Source organism: Cyrtonyx montezumae, unplaced genomic scaffold (genome assembly GCF_038088225.1).
Source record: "Cyrtonyx montezumae isolate F1298 unplaced genomic scaffold, pur_monq_1.0 scaffold_4, whole genome shotgun sequence".
In the NCBI taxonomy this organism is placed as follows: Eukaryota; Metazoa; Chordata; class Aves; order Galliformes; family Odontophoridae; genus Cyrtonyx; species Cyrtonyx montezumae.
This window is the reverse complement of record NW_027072045.1, coordinates 220,296-233,951: the sequence shown is the minus strand read 5'-3', so window position 1 is coordinate 233,951 and position 13,656 is coordinate 220,296. Positions and strand designations below refer to the sequence as shown.

General features: G+C 42.1%; 1 protein-coding gene across 2 annotated transcripts in view; it reads left to right on the top strand.

Annotated features, from left to right (window-relative positions):
• The window catches only part of INPP5A (inositol polyphosphate-5-phosphatase A), a 193,833-nt gene that overhangs the window by 99,083 nt on the left and 81,094 nt on the right, over positions 1–13,656 (top strand). For both annotated transcript variants that reach the window (XM_065746757.1, XM_065746758.1), the window contains exons 5-6: positions 2,507–2,570; positions 5,513–5,616. In XM_065746757.1, coding sequence (XP_065602829.1) covers positions 2,507–2,570; positions 5,513–5,616 — 168 coding nt within the window. The remainder of the gene's footprint in view (positions 1–2,506; positions 2,571–5,512; positions 5,617–13,656) is intronic.

The following is a 13,656-nucleotide window of genomic DNA, read 5'->3' as shown; positions in this document are numbered from 1 at the left end:
AGAATTTTAACTGCAACTCGTGTGTGATTTAGCAACTTCCACCTAATTATATCTAAGAAATAAATTACATGTTTTTTTTTCTCTTGGAGTGCTCACTTTATGACATGTAAGTAAATATTTTAAAATAATCTCTTAAGTCTTTTAATAGCCAAAGGGCAGAGTATAATCGAAGTTTAGTTTGAGTCAGCAGCATTTTATTAATCGCTAACAATACTGTGTTCAGTCAGGAATTAATTAGCAGGTTGTAATGTTTCCATCTAGCATCAGGATAGTTTTTTTTTCTGGTAGTGTGTCCTTGTTGCAGGACAGTTAACCTTAAGTCCTTGGCAAGAGCGTCTGCTGCATTTTCTTCCTGTCCTCTGCTATATTAAAAGAAAGCAAACCGAGAACCCAAAGCAAGCTGACAGGCACAGGGACGTGTACCAATCAATTAAATGTGTGGCAGTGTTTTCTGTTGGATGGCCTGATGCATCAGGGAGGTGGGCAGGACCTCATGTTTGTGTTTTTGACAAATCAGCAAATGTTTAATCTCTGAATGGTGCAGCATCTCAGAAATAATGCAGCAGTCACGGAGCCAAAATAGAACTCTGCCAGGAGGGTCTCTGCTGTTACAGGAGTAAAAAAGGCAAAAGGAAATGGCATTATCCTTTCTCACTTCTTGAGAAGACTGTTTGTAGTCATGGGCAGCTGCTGCTAGGTGGCCTTGGGCCATCATGACCCATCTGGGAGCCACCTCTGCTCTCCTGCACTTCAGGCCTGTGTTTGGAGGCACCACTGTTTGCACTCACTGTCAGTTTGGAGCACAGTGCCATTGGTGCCAATTGCAGCAGAGTTCATAAGCTGTTGTGTAAATCTGACTGCAGCTGCCTGAGGAACGTGGCATGGGAGGCGTGGGGTATCTCCTGGGAGCTCTGCGGCAGAGAGGAGTGTCCTGGAATCGGTGTGTAAACACCTGGAGAGTGAATGCCATGAAGATGGAGCGTGTAGCTGAGTCCTGGCACGGAGACCCAGGGGCTGTGGGGTATCATTCTTGGGGATCTCCAACCCCACCTGATGTGGGGTGGAGCACAGCTCTGGGTGGCACTGCTGAGGTGTAAGGGACCAGGGGGACCCAGAGGGCCCTGCCAACCTCAGCCATTCCAGGATTCTGGGAATCCATAGGAAGCTCTCTGCCTTTTTCTCATGCTGAACAGCACGCTCTGTATTGCCATCATTCAGCTCTTGACTGTTTTGGGCCCCAAGTGCTTGTGCCTGTGAAGTAAGGGACATGCTGAAGTGGTGTCCTGAACTAAGTTGCTTTCTTTAATGATAATATTAATCCTTGAATAAAGGCTTCGGAAATCTGCAGAACCATGCAAAATACTTGAGTGTTTGTATGAGTGGGATGCCAATTGCTTTTGCTAAATATGGATAGGCTTATTATGCTTTTAAAATAAATTTGCTGAAATGGGAGTTTATATGCTTTTCTGAACATGGTAGAGATTATTTCTTTGTATGCATGCTTTAATTGATCATTGATGAATCCTTAAAGCTGTTACAGAATTCCTTAGTTGAATTAAGTCAGTGTTGGAAATACAGGTTCTCAAGACTCAATCATCAGAAGGAGTTATGATTATACATCCTATCTAAATCAAAATTGTGAATGCGTAATATTTTATTTTCTATGGTAACTAATTTTTCATGTTTGGCTATTTTTTGTGGGCACCAAACTCTGCTTATACTTAACAACACAGCAGTCATGGCAGTGTCAAGAGACTTCACATGTATTCGAGCATACTTAAGCTTCTGCTGAATATTCTTCTATTTCTTTTCTCTTAGGGTCTGTACTTTGTGTGAGAATACTTGTTTCTGTGGGCTTTGCACCAGTACTGGTAGTAGCACTTGCTCTCCAGGTGTGACTCGCAGAGGGGAACATATTGTACTGTACAGTCATTGTAATTATGGTCACATCACTTATTAACAGGGAAAGCTGTATAAGCATGAACAAATATTCCCAGTGCTCTTGTCAGGTGTTTAGTTTTATGCTGCCCTGCAGTTGGTGAAGTCACTTACTATGCACACCTCAGTCTGAAGATGGAGATCCTGTGGCTGACTCTCCAAGGCTATTGCATCTTTCAACTCTTCTCTCGTTTCTGCAGTATGCAGTCTCCAAAAACATTTCTTTTGCACCCAGTATGTAACAGACATTATCAGACTGTTGAGAACAAACTGTGGGGATGTGTTCTGTGTTTAGAAAGGTGCTCATCTGTATTACCAACTGCATCCATCTATCTGGCATTTCTTAAAGCATGCCTGATTATTGTCTTTACCATGCTCCGTCAGCTGTTAATGATCTTTGAAACTGGGTATCAGAGAAATAGCTAAGGGAGTTAATATTTTTATAGATACTACCAAATGTAAAAAATATTTTATTTTTGGTTATTTTTGTTGTTGGAGAGCATGTTGCTTTGGTTTCAGTAAGCCAAAGTCGGTGTTTTACATTTTCCTATGTTGTTGTGTTTTACAGGCTCTAGGAAGTTTTTACTTTCTTCACGAATCTTTGAAAAACATCTACCAGTTTGATTTTAAAGGTAAGCAAATGAATTAAATGCCATTAATTGTCCACTGGCTTTATACATGAAGGTGGTGCTGTCATGTTTTCCTGAAAGCTGAGTCTAGCAGTTTTTCTACACTATGCAAATTCCTGTATAATTCATACACGTCCATTGATGATAGGTGATCCTTTTCTTACCTTTTATAGATCTCTTAGAAGAAGTCAGTGGACTGACTGCAGGTTGAAAACCGGTGCATTAATCATTCCCATGCAAGAGGGACCTTTGGATCCATAGAGATCCCTGATGATTTCAAAAGAATTCTGAATGACCACAGAGTTCTTCCGTGTAGAAAAACCAGCTGTAGGACCAAGACCTTAAATGTCCGATAGTGATGGCCATTTTGCAATGCAGCTGAGGCAGATTTATGGCTCAAATTACTTCAGAGCAGTGCAGGTCGGTAGGAAAGTGTCATTGTTTCTAACCCACATTGATCCATCAGGTTAGAAGTCTTGCTAAATCTCAGAAGTTTAAAAGTAATGTTGGGCAAGTTACATTATGTATTGGAAATATCACAGACAATTATTGAATGCTTCCCAAAGGTGTATGTAGCAAAGATTATGTAAAATTTGTTATTTCAGTTCAGAACAGAAATGTTGTGAGCTTCATTTAGCTTCCTGAGCTGAATCACATTAATACTAGATCTAGCATCCCATTAATTTGATTCACTGCTAAAATCTTGGTAACTATGGAGGGAACTAATTTTCTTAAATATATAGGTACATTATTTTTCTTCTCAGCAGAAACATATTGTCTCTGTTCATGTAACTGAGGGCGCAGAATCTTTCTTTCTTAAAATATTTGAATGGTAGTTCTACATACATAACAATTACAGGTTTAGCCAGCACAAGCCCATCTGTCATTGCTGATATCAGTGCCTAAGGAAAATTTTGGATCTGCTGTTATAGGCATTTAGAGCATCTTTTATTTCTGAGAGAGCATATTGGAAAACTCAGTAGCGATGTAGGGACTTCTCATGAGAGATCAGCCTCAGCAGTCTTCACCCAAGCTGGAGCAGTTTAGCAGACACGAAGTAATGATGGAGATGCTCCTTAGTGGGTGAACTGCGTGCAGAGTTGAAATTCTGGATGAAATTGGCATTGCTTGTGAAGCTGTGTGTCTTGAGTTGTTGCTTCCATCCTAGAACTGAACAGTCTGTGGGTCCATGGTGCTTGTGAAAAGGAATCAGTGGACGAGGCAAAGAAGCATGCATTTTTATGTATGGTGACAACGCTCATAACCATTCCTTTTGCCCCGTGAACGGCTTTGTGTATCATAATATGTGAACTGCATCTGCACATGTAGTTCCTCATAGGTACCACTACAGTTTCATCATGTCAGTGCTGGAGAACTAGCAGTCCCTCTCTGAATTCCAGCTAAAACTCCATCCTTGTGGCTGTAGACAGCTGTGTCGTAGGTCCTTCGCCCAGGTCATAGATGGCTGTGTCACTCTAGTGACATTTGACAGAGTGAAAGAAGAAGTGTAAGAAGAAGAAAGGCTTTCTGGCTCTATTCACCATTGTTCAACAGCTTATTTGCTACTGTAGAGTTTTTAAAAGAAAGAATAAGAATTAAAAAATTAGAAAAGTGAAGGCAAAACTCTGGGGAAAAGTAATCAGTATATGAGAAATAAACAAGTACTTGTTTTAGAAAGTAAACATTTTTAATGTTAGGTGTTTCATTTTGGTCATCAAAATCAATAATTACTCTTCAGCAAAGCCAGGTGAGATGTGAACCATGCACAAAAAGGTGTGTTTGGGCCCAATTATAACTTGGCAAGAAAAACTCCTAAGAAAAAAACAAGGAAGGCTGTGCTGCACTGAAAGGATGGAAGTCACCTGCTGGTCTCCTGCTGTAGAAGGAATCAGTTGCCAAATGTATTTCATACCCTGAATGACAGCAGGAGCTTTTTGCTGGTGATGTTAAACTTACTTAAAGAGGTTCATCTATCCACGACCTACTGAGAATGAAGGCACATTTTTCAGCATATTTGTTTAGTCTTTCTAGTGGAGCCAGATCTCAAATCAATTGTCACATAAGGAACAGTGCTTAATTTTCCTTCCCCCAGTGATAAATTCGTACATTATAATTAATGTTTCCTCTGATGATATCAGCTACTTTGACAACTTAAAGCGACATGGTTTTGTATTGGTAGGTATTCTCACCAGATGGCCAGTAGCAGCAGTATCTTTTATTTTACTTCTGTAACAAGTCCATCTGAGTTCAGTTCTTCAGGAGGAATGGGCTGGTCAGCCCATGGGCAGCATGGAGCCCGCAGGCATTGCTGGGTCCGCTCCCACTGCCACAGCCAGCCCAGCAGAAGGTTTAGGCATGGCCACACGATACATGGAAGAAGGCCATCAATGTTGTTGATTTAAAGCAAGGTTATTCTTAATGACTGCATAGTAATTTGCTGTGTAAAAATTGTGATTGCTAATGTCTTAGAATCATCAGGTGATGTTTAGCTAGGTAGGCGTGAAACCTGAAGAGCAGAGTTGCCAGATAAACTAAGCAGATATTCTGTTAGGAACAGTGACTTTGTTTTCCACCTTAATGTGTATTGTGTTGTTTTCCTGTTAATTACTCAGTGTAAATGGTTGGAAACTAGCTGAGGATGTAACCATACATCTCTAGGAAGAGCCATGTCAGGGTGTTAGAGTGCTGGAGTACATGGAGACCTGATTCATCCTTAGAGCTCCAGCAGTGCAGAATGGACTGAATAGTAAAAATAACAGCACTGCTAACTGGCTTGAGAATGCCAGACAGAAACAAGGTTTATGTGCTTTGGTGATCTGTTTTTTCCTATGAAAAACTCAATGTTTGTGTATGTTTGCTAAGACCCTACCTGTTACATAGCTGGCACTGCTCTTCCAGTGGGTACTGTAAGATACATATATTGTTTGCTTTATATCTCTTCCTAGCTAAGAAGTATAAGAAGGTTACTGGGAAAGAAATCTACTCAGACACTTTAGAAAGCACTCCCATGCTGGAAAAGGAGAAGTTTCCACAGGATTATTTCCCTGAGGTATGTACAATCACATTCAACTTTCCTGGGTATTGGGTTTCCATTCTGATTTGCTCTGATTACTTGAGTAGCTGTTCTCAGGAATGTAAATATTAAAGTCAGAATTAAATCAAGTCTTGATCTTTCTTTTCTGTTTTGTTGTCAGTAACCTATAACTTATTTATAGTCATTGTATGAATTTAGAGTTCAAATGGAGTTCTTCGCGTAGTAGGAAATGCTTGTGAAGAATGGAGGCAGTGATTAAAAGTCTTGCTTGTACATTTAAAAACAAAGAAATAGCACAGGGTGCCAATTAGAAGTCTATTTCAGGGAGACTTACTCCCTGACGGGGTGAGACATGGCTCTGAATGGATCCCATTTGTGTTCAGCTCTGTAATTGTGGCTGCAGTGCTGCTTGTTTCTCTTCAGCCCTGTTAGATGCTCTGCATCACTGCAAGTATGTGGGGATTGTTTCTTACCAGCACAAAAACATGCAAAACTTTCAAGTGTATTTGTGTTTTTCTCTCACGCTGCCCTGGTACTCCCTTCTCTTGCTGTTTTCCTAAGATCTGGGGAGTGCTGTGTGTCTCAGGTGGAGGTCCTTTCAAGCCCAGGAACACGAGATTAGCTGCTGCCTTTCTTCCATGGCATTAGCAGGTGCGCGTGCAGCTGTTGTCATTGCCCGCAGTTCTTTTCTTCGAAGTTGACTTCAGTTTGTTCTTAGATTTGTAAGAACACCTAAGAGGTGGCTGAGTGTTTAGTGGTTCTTGTTTACTGCAGACTGGGTGAATACATTTGTTGCATTGCTTTAACAGTTGTGGATCTAGCAGGTACGCCGACACTGTGGTATTAGAACTAAATAACTGATAAATTAATTTTGAATTTGTACGTATCCACTCCATCAGCGGTGAGCTGCAGCAGACCAGGTGATGGAGAGCATAAGCAGACACAGGCAGTGCTGCAGAGTGATTTCCGTGTAGTGCAGAGAGCACCAAACAGCGGCACAAGCGCTGCTCCCGCCCTTAGCAGCACAGGCTGAGTTATGGATTGCTGTTTGATACCTGTGAAGGGTTATTCCCACCGTTACTTCACAGCTCTTCTACTGTAAGACTGACGTGTATGTAACTGGCTCAGCATTTTTTATTGCTGCCTTTGATATGAACTGATCTTAGCAGTCCCGTGGGGAAATGGTGGTTTTTCCAACCACACAGTGGAGCAGGGCCTGGATCTGTTTCTTGTGGCTGCACGGAGGAGTTGTTCCCGCGTTTGGTGTTGGACCGGTAGCTTCTGTGTTTGTGTATGATGCAGCGCAGCCTTAGGTACAAGAGTGGCAGCATGAATAGCAACTAAATACCTTTTGGAGATCTGTTGCCTTCCTACTATAATGTTCCTAATTGCTGCGTTACCATCCCATCCTGTACCATGCTCAGCAGCAAAAGCTGTAGGGAAAGGGAGGGGCTGTTTGTGGCAGCTGCTGCCTGCCCCAGCAGTGCTCTGTGTGCCAAGGTGCTGCTTTCCACAGCGTGGTTAAACATCACTGCTGGTGGGAAGGACAGTCACTGTCTTCACCTTTTGCTTCCATGCAGCCTTTGCTTTCAGCTTCCTTTCATTGCACTGGCTGAACCTCAAACCCTTCTTCCTCCACCTCATTTTCTTCCCCATCCTGCTGAGCAGTGGGGGAGCAGCTGCATGGTGCCTGGCTGCCATCACTCCTCACTGACACATCAGCATATCCCCACACCTTGAGAGCTCTGCTCCTTCACAGTGCCTCCTGCAGCGTTTCAGGGCTTGTGGAGCAGCCCAGGGCCTTCATCTACTTTATTTCAGAGCTTCACACAACAGGAGAGGAAAGTGCCAAGGGCTCCCTAGGACTGTGGTAATGTGGACAAGCACAGCTCTGATATTTGCAGTTTTGTGGCTTTCTGTGCTCATTCAAGGCAGCATAGCTTCTGTTGGACTTGAAAGATTAGAAAACAATTGTGATGGTTTTCACGTTAGGCTGTTTTTCTTTTTGGGTGGAAGAGCAGGGAATGTCTCGAGCAGACGTACCGCAGCAACAATGAACAAACAGCTGACATGGTTTTGCTTATCTTATACACATTGTGTGTTATTTTTAAAAGTAAAATTAAATCCTGATATTACCTATTACTAGCAGCCAAGTGCTGCTAGTAATGATACTAATTAAAAGACCAGAAAACATGCAGCAGAATGCATGCACAAGTGTCACATCTGCATGCACTTGTATGTTTTAGCCAGACTTCTCATATTGCATTTACAAGATTTTTGTGTGAGAAATGGTTTAAGACTGATTTCTTTTCTCTTTATTACTGCCGCTTAAGGATGATCTAAAAGTAATTACAATGATTGAGGCATAATGCAATTCAAAATAATTACAGCCCACTGCCTATAAAACTAACAAAACTTTCTGTCCTGATTTATGGGTCCTCTTGGCTAGGCATGAGCCTCAAATGATGCCTTTGGGAGCAACACTCCAGATAATGTTAGGCCATTTAAAAAAAAGCAGATTTGTGTAGTCTATCAGGCCTGAGTAATTTTTTTTTCCCATAGTGAGAAATTGGTTGTTATCATAGATCACAGATACTGCTCAAAGCTCTTATGAAAGATGAATTAATTTCACTAATGCTTTAATGCAAACCTTTCATGGGGAAGGCTGTATGGTGATAACCTTACTGCAGTCTCTCCTTTCTCAGTGATGATTTATGTTGTCTTTTAGTAGATGAAACTGCCTGTATTCACAATCCATCTGCTGCCTAAAGGAATCCTATTAACAGAGAATCTGGGAAGAGACTTAATATTGTGAGGTGAAAGATGTGGTATCCCTTGTCTGGGACATAAAGTTGGAGGGTTTTTTTCTACTTTAAAATGTTGATACGTCTCTGAGAGAGCACAGATGATCCATGTCATCTCTACCTGTTTTTATATGCGTTCACAGATGTGGGTTGGCTAGTGAGGATTTGGACAGTCAACGTAAAGAGCCTTTCTTTAAAGCCTGTGGTATGAACCAGTTTTCTCTTTCCACCTTCCTGGGATGTAGTTCTTTAAATTCTATTTCCAAGATTTCCCTTTTTTTCCAAACTATACTTGAGAATATTAAAGCACATCATCAATGACCCCAAATATCTGAGGCTGTTGCTCAGCTGCAGTATATGTATAAGGTGAAGAACCACGTTTTTATATTGAAGAAGCTCAACTGTTTCAACTTCTGGGTTGCATTAGGTTCAGGGCTTAATAACTTTTCCTTTCTTAATGTTATATAAATATTAACATTTTGCAAGTGAATAATTCATTAAAGCTAAATGAATTAATTGTTTTCAAGCTATTAACATCTAAGGGTAATTTGTAGATTAGAGTGAGGTATATATGAATTACACATTAGAACAAGGGCCATTGTGGATACAGAGGCCTAGGTGTCCTGGTTTTATCCAGCCTGGGCTGGGTAGTACATTCCTCAGATATCCAGCACGAGCAACAACACCTCCCTGGCTTCCTATGCTGCCTTTCTCTTGTGCTGCTGCCTTTGCATTAGGCCCAACACATCATGTTTCCATCCACCACTGTTGCTTTTGTAATTATTTCAGATCACATGCTCCAATAATAATGTAACTTTGCTGATAGATATGTCCTAAAGAATCACAGAATTGTAGGGGTTGGAAGGGAACTCTAGAGGTCATCGAGTCCAACCCCCCTGCCAGAGAAGGTCTTAATTGAAAGGAAATGGGATCAAATGCTGAGCTAGCCTTATCATGACAGTAGCAGCAAATACACTGAATTGGAGCTCTGATCTTGTGTTTGGTACAAGTCACGTAGCGCTGCTGTGCCTGGCAGCCCCATACGTGGCTGTCATGTTATCATCTTGCTGCTCTTACCATAACAATATGTTGTTTACTATTGCTAGCCCTTATTACCATGGCACTTTCAGAAAGCTTTAGTTAAAATGAGCTACAAAACTGCTACTGTACTTTGGTTTGGGAGTCTTAAAATTTGATTCCATTGTATATACTTCTCTTGACCCCACGTTCTCTGTTTCACAGAAAAGAACTCGTACATTTAAACATGTCTTGAAGAGTTTAGTGAAATACAGGAGAAAAAAAGAAGATGCCTTGTAAAATAGTAGACGTTGTCTCTAGACATGCAGTGTGAGTACAGGCGAGTAGATTGTGTTGTGCCTTCAGATCTCCAGCTCTTTTTGGCTGCGATCTAAAGTAGAGCTCTGTACTTCAGCTGCCAGCAGGGTGAGACACCCCAAATTCTGCACCCCTGCTTCTGCATTTCCCTTTATCCATGCTTTCCTTCGATGTGATTGAGCAGATGAAAAATGGACCGCTGTTGTTCCTGTCATACTACAGTGTGCATACTCATACTGCTTCCCACAGCCTTCTGCCAATCTGACATCGTAACAGGATCACAGAGGTGTAGGGGTTGGAAGGGACCTCTAGAGATCATATAATCCAACCCCAGACTTTCTTACAGTACATAACTGTCTTTCTTTCAAAAGCTGTGTATTGCTACATTTCTGTTTTCTAAAATCACTTTTAATGTAGGAATTATATATTGCTAGTGGTTGGTTACTTCACTGTTAGTGTGTATAAGAAGCTTACATCAATAGTGATTTGAATGTTACATGGCTTTGTACATGAAAATAAGTGGAGTGTGTGTGTATTTTATCATGTATGATATTTCTGTACATCATGCACAGATAATTAATGGTGGTCTTCTGGTAAAATAGATATAAAAGATACGTTATTACTAAATTCTTTATGCAGTATTCTAGTAAAGAAAGGGTAATGAAAGCAGTATGTCAAAAATTATGAATGAAATTATTGATATTCTGTTGTGCAGTAGACTTTGTCACTAGATAGTTTGCCTTCATATTCTTGAGCTTTCCTTACTCAGTTTTTGATAAGTGACTTCTAAATTTATGTAATGTCTCTTACAGACATGACGGAATAGTGCTGTTAAGATGCTTGGTACAGTTAAAGGCTGAACTAGGTTTGAATTTTCAATATACTGTGAGGTGTTCTGAAATACAGGAAAATCAGAAAGATATTTTAGAATCACAAAATCCTTAGAGTTGGAAGGAAGCTCTGAAGGCCACCTAGCCCAACTCCCCTGCAGTGCACAGGGACACCACAGCTCTAGCAGCCTGCCCAGGGCCTGACCCAGCCTGCCCTTGAAAGTCTCCAGGGATGAGGCATCAACCACATCTCCGGGCAGCCTGATCCAGTGCCTCATCACCCTTACTGCTGTAAAACAATCCATCTTATATCTAACCTAAATCTCCCCTCTTTGAGCTGGAAGCCATTTCCCCTTGTTCTGTCACCATGAACCCTGCTGAAGAGTCTGTCCCCTCCTTTACTGTCACTCCCCTTTAGACACTGACAGGCCACTCTCAGGTCACCTTGCAGCGTTCTGTTCTCCAGTTGCACAGCCCCAGCTCTCAGCCTGTCCTCGCAGGAGAGGTGTTCCATCCCTTGGATCATTTCTGTGGCATTCCAGCAGGTTCGTACCTCTCCTGTACTGAGGACTCTGCATCTGCACACAGTACTCCAGGCGAGGCCTCACCTGCACCGAGCAGAGGTGCAGATCCCCTCCCTCGCCCTGCTGGCTGCACTGCTTTGGATGCAGCCCACAATACAATTGGCTTTAGGGCTGCAAGGGCACAGTAGTGCCTTCAAAACTGTGGGATGCACGTCATCTGGCCCCATAGACTTGTACATGTTCATCCTCATGAGGTGGTCTTAAACTTGCTCCACTCTTACACTGGGAGGGATTTTGCTCTCCTGACCCCTATTTGGAAGTTCAGGGATGGAAGAAATGTGAGAAGCCTGACTGACTGTGAAGGCTGAGGCAGAGAACTCATTACATACCTCAGCCTTCTCCATGTCTCAGGAAGCCAGCTCTCCTTTTTCATTTTTCTGAGGAGGTACACTCTCCTCCTGTGTTGTCTGCTCAGTGTATCTGAAGAAACCCTTCTTGTTTTTCACATCCTTGCCAAGATCAGTTCCATTCCTTGGCTTTCCTGCCATCTCTGCCCATCCAGGCAGCATCCCTATGTTCTTTCCAGGCAGCTCATCCCTGCTTTCACTGTTTATACTTTTCCTTTTCTTTTCCTTAACCTGGCCAACAGGTCCTTGCTCGGCCTTGCTGGTTTCCTGCCTCATCTGCCTGATTTCTTATACTGAGAGATGGAGAGCTCTTGTGCTCTCAGAAAGGCATCCTTAAAGTGCTGCCAACTCTGTTCTGCTCCTTGTCCCGAAGGAGAGTTTCCCAGGGAATTTCATCCAACAATTCCTTAATGCAGGACATTGCTTGGTATGTTGGGTGTGCTTGCTGTTTGGTATTTGGCCACGTCAGATACAAGATTTCCCATCTTATCTGTGAACTACGATGTCCCTTTAAGAAGCTGCGATTACACCACAGTCATTGCCACTTTAATATGTCTTTCCTTCGTGCCCCTGCTTTGTATGGTTGAATAAACCCTTGCTGGGTCACTCTTTAATTTGATATGGTCTCTCTCAGTAAAATGATGGAGAAAAGATGAATTAAGGCTCTGTGCTAGTTGTTATCAATCATGGTTTGTGTGCATTACTTATTGCTAACAGTGCTTTTTGACATTAGCCCTCTATAACCTCTCTCTTCATGTTAATGTTGTCTGGAGGTCCTTTTTCCCGATGTAGCAGAGGTTATTTATGTAGGTGGTGCTTCTGGGGGTTTTCAAAAGGTCAGCACGATCTCCTGAGAGACTCTGTTCACAAAGAAAAGACTGACGGAATGTAACTGCAAGTTTTTGAGTTGTGGGGTTTTTTTAAGAGCTTCTAATAGGGAGGTGACAGAATTTCAGTGGTGCTTACTAAAGCAAAATGTGGCAAAGTAACATCTGAGATATACTAGTGCTCTTAAAACCAGTGTTTGCAGTGTATGCATGAGGAAATGCCAATCTACGCATGTATTTTATCATGTCAGAAAATAAACTGTGTTGCATGTAGCTTTTAATTTTCTTGTATTAATGAAGACCTGCCTGAAACAGAGTAAGGCAGCAGAGCCTAAGGTTGGGCACATCTTAAACTGAAATGACTTGTGTTGGTGCAGTAGTCGGTGGCAGAGTCACACGGCAAAGGCGTGCAGGAGGTCTGCCAAAGAAGTGGGTGATGATGGGTGACAGGACTCTTGGTCTCATGTGCTTTGTTTACACAAAACCTAAATCTAATTGTGCGTATGTGAGTCTATGGCAGCAGGCAGTGCATATCCAAGGGAGAAAGGGATCTGACTGATGTCATGGTGAGGACTCTCACTGCCTTCTGAAAATTGAAAGGATCTGGAGGGCTGTGGAACATGAATGTCACAGCTGTTTTCAAGGAGAGCCGAAAGCAGGGTCCCAGGTATCCATCCTGTCCTTATCTGTGGGAAGGGAGTGGAGCAGGTCTTTCTGGGTGACCGGTTGGGAGCTGGCAGTGGCTTACAGGATGGTGCAGAGTGTGGCTGGTGGTGGTCCTCCAGACCATGCTGGGGTCTTTACTGTTCATCTGTTTTAACAGCTTAGTCAGCAGGATGGAGCTTATGCTCAGCTTTGCAGATGATGTCAAATCAGAGTAGCAGTGAATATGGCAGAGGACAGGGCTGCTGTTCTTCCTCAGTAGAGCTACAGTTTAAGAAAAAAAAAAAAAGGATCTTCTAAGAAAAAAATGATAAGGATTTGGAGAAATTAGCTTGTCCCTGAATGTGTCCATCACCTAGATTTAAGAGTGGGGAACTGATGGGGTTTTCTACTGAAGTATGACCTTTTTAGACCTAAACAAGTTATCTTGCTGTCAGAAGTACAGATTCTTAGAACCTGGAAGCACACATAAGCATGGGCAAGAGAAAGGCATAAGATAATATGAAGTCTTGAAAGAAAACAGAAGGAAATGTTTCTTGATATTCTGGAGTTCTGTCCAAAGAGAGAGGTCATAGATAGGAAGGCAGACAAGATCATTAAACAAGTCAGAAATATTGAACTTCTGTGGACTGAGGTTCTCACACCTGGTCTCATCAGAACCACTT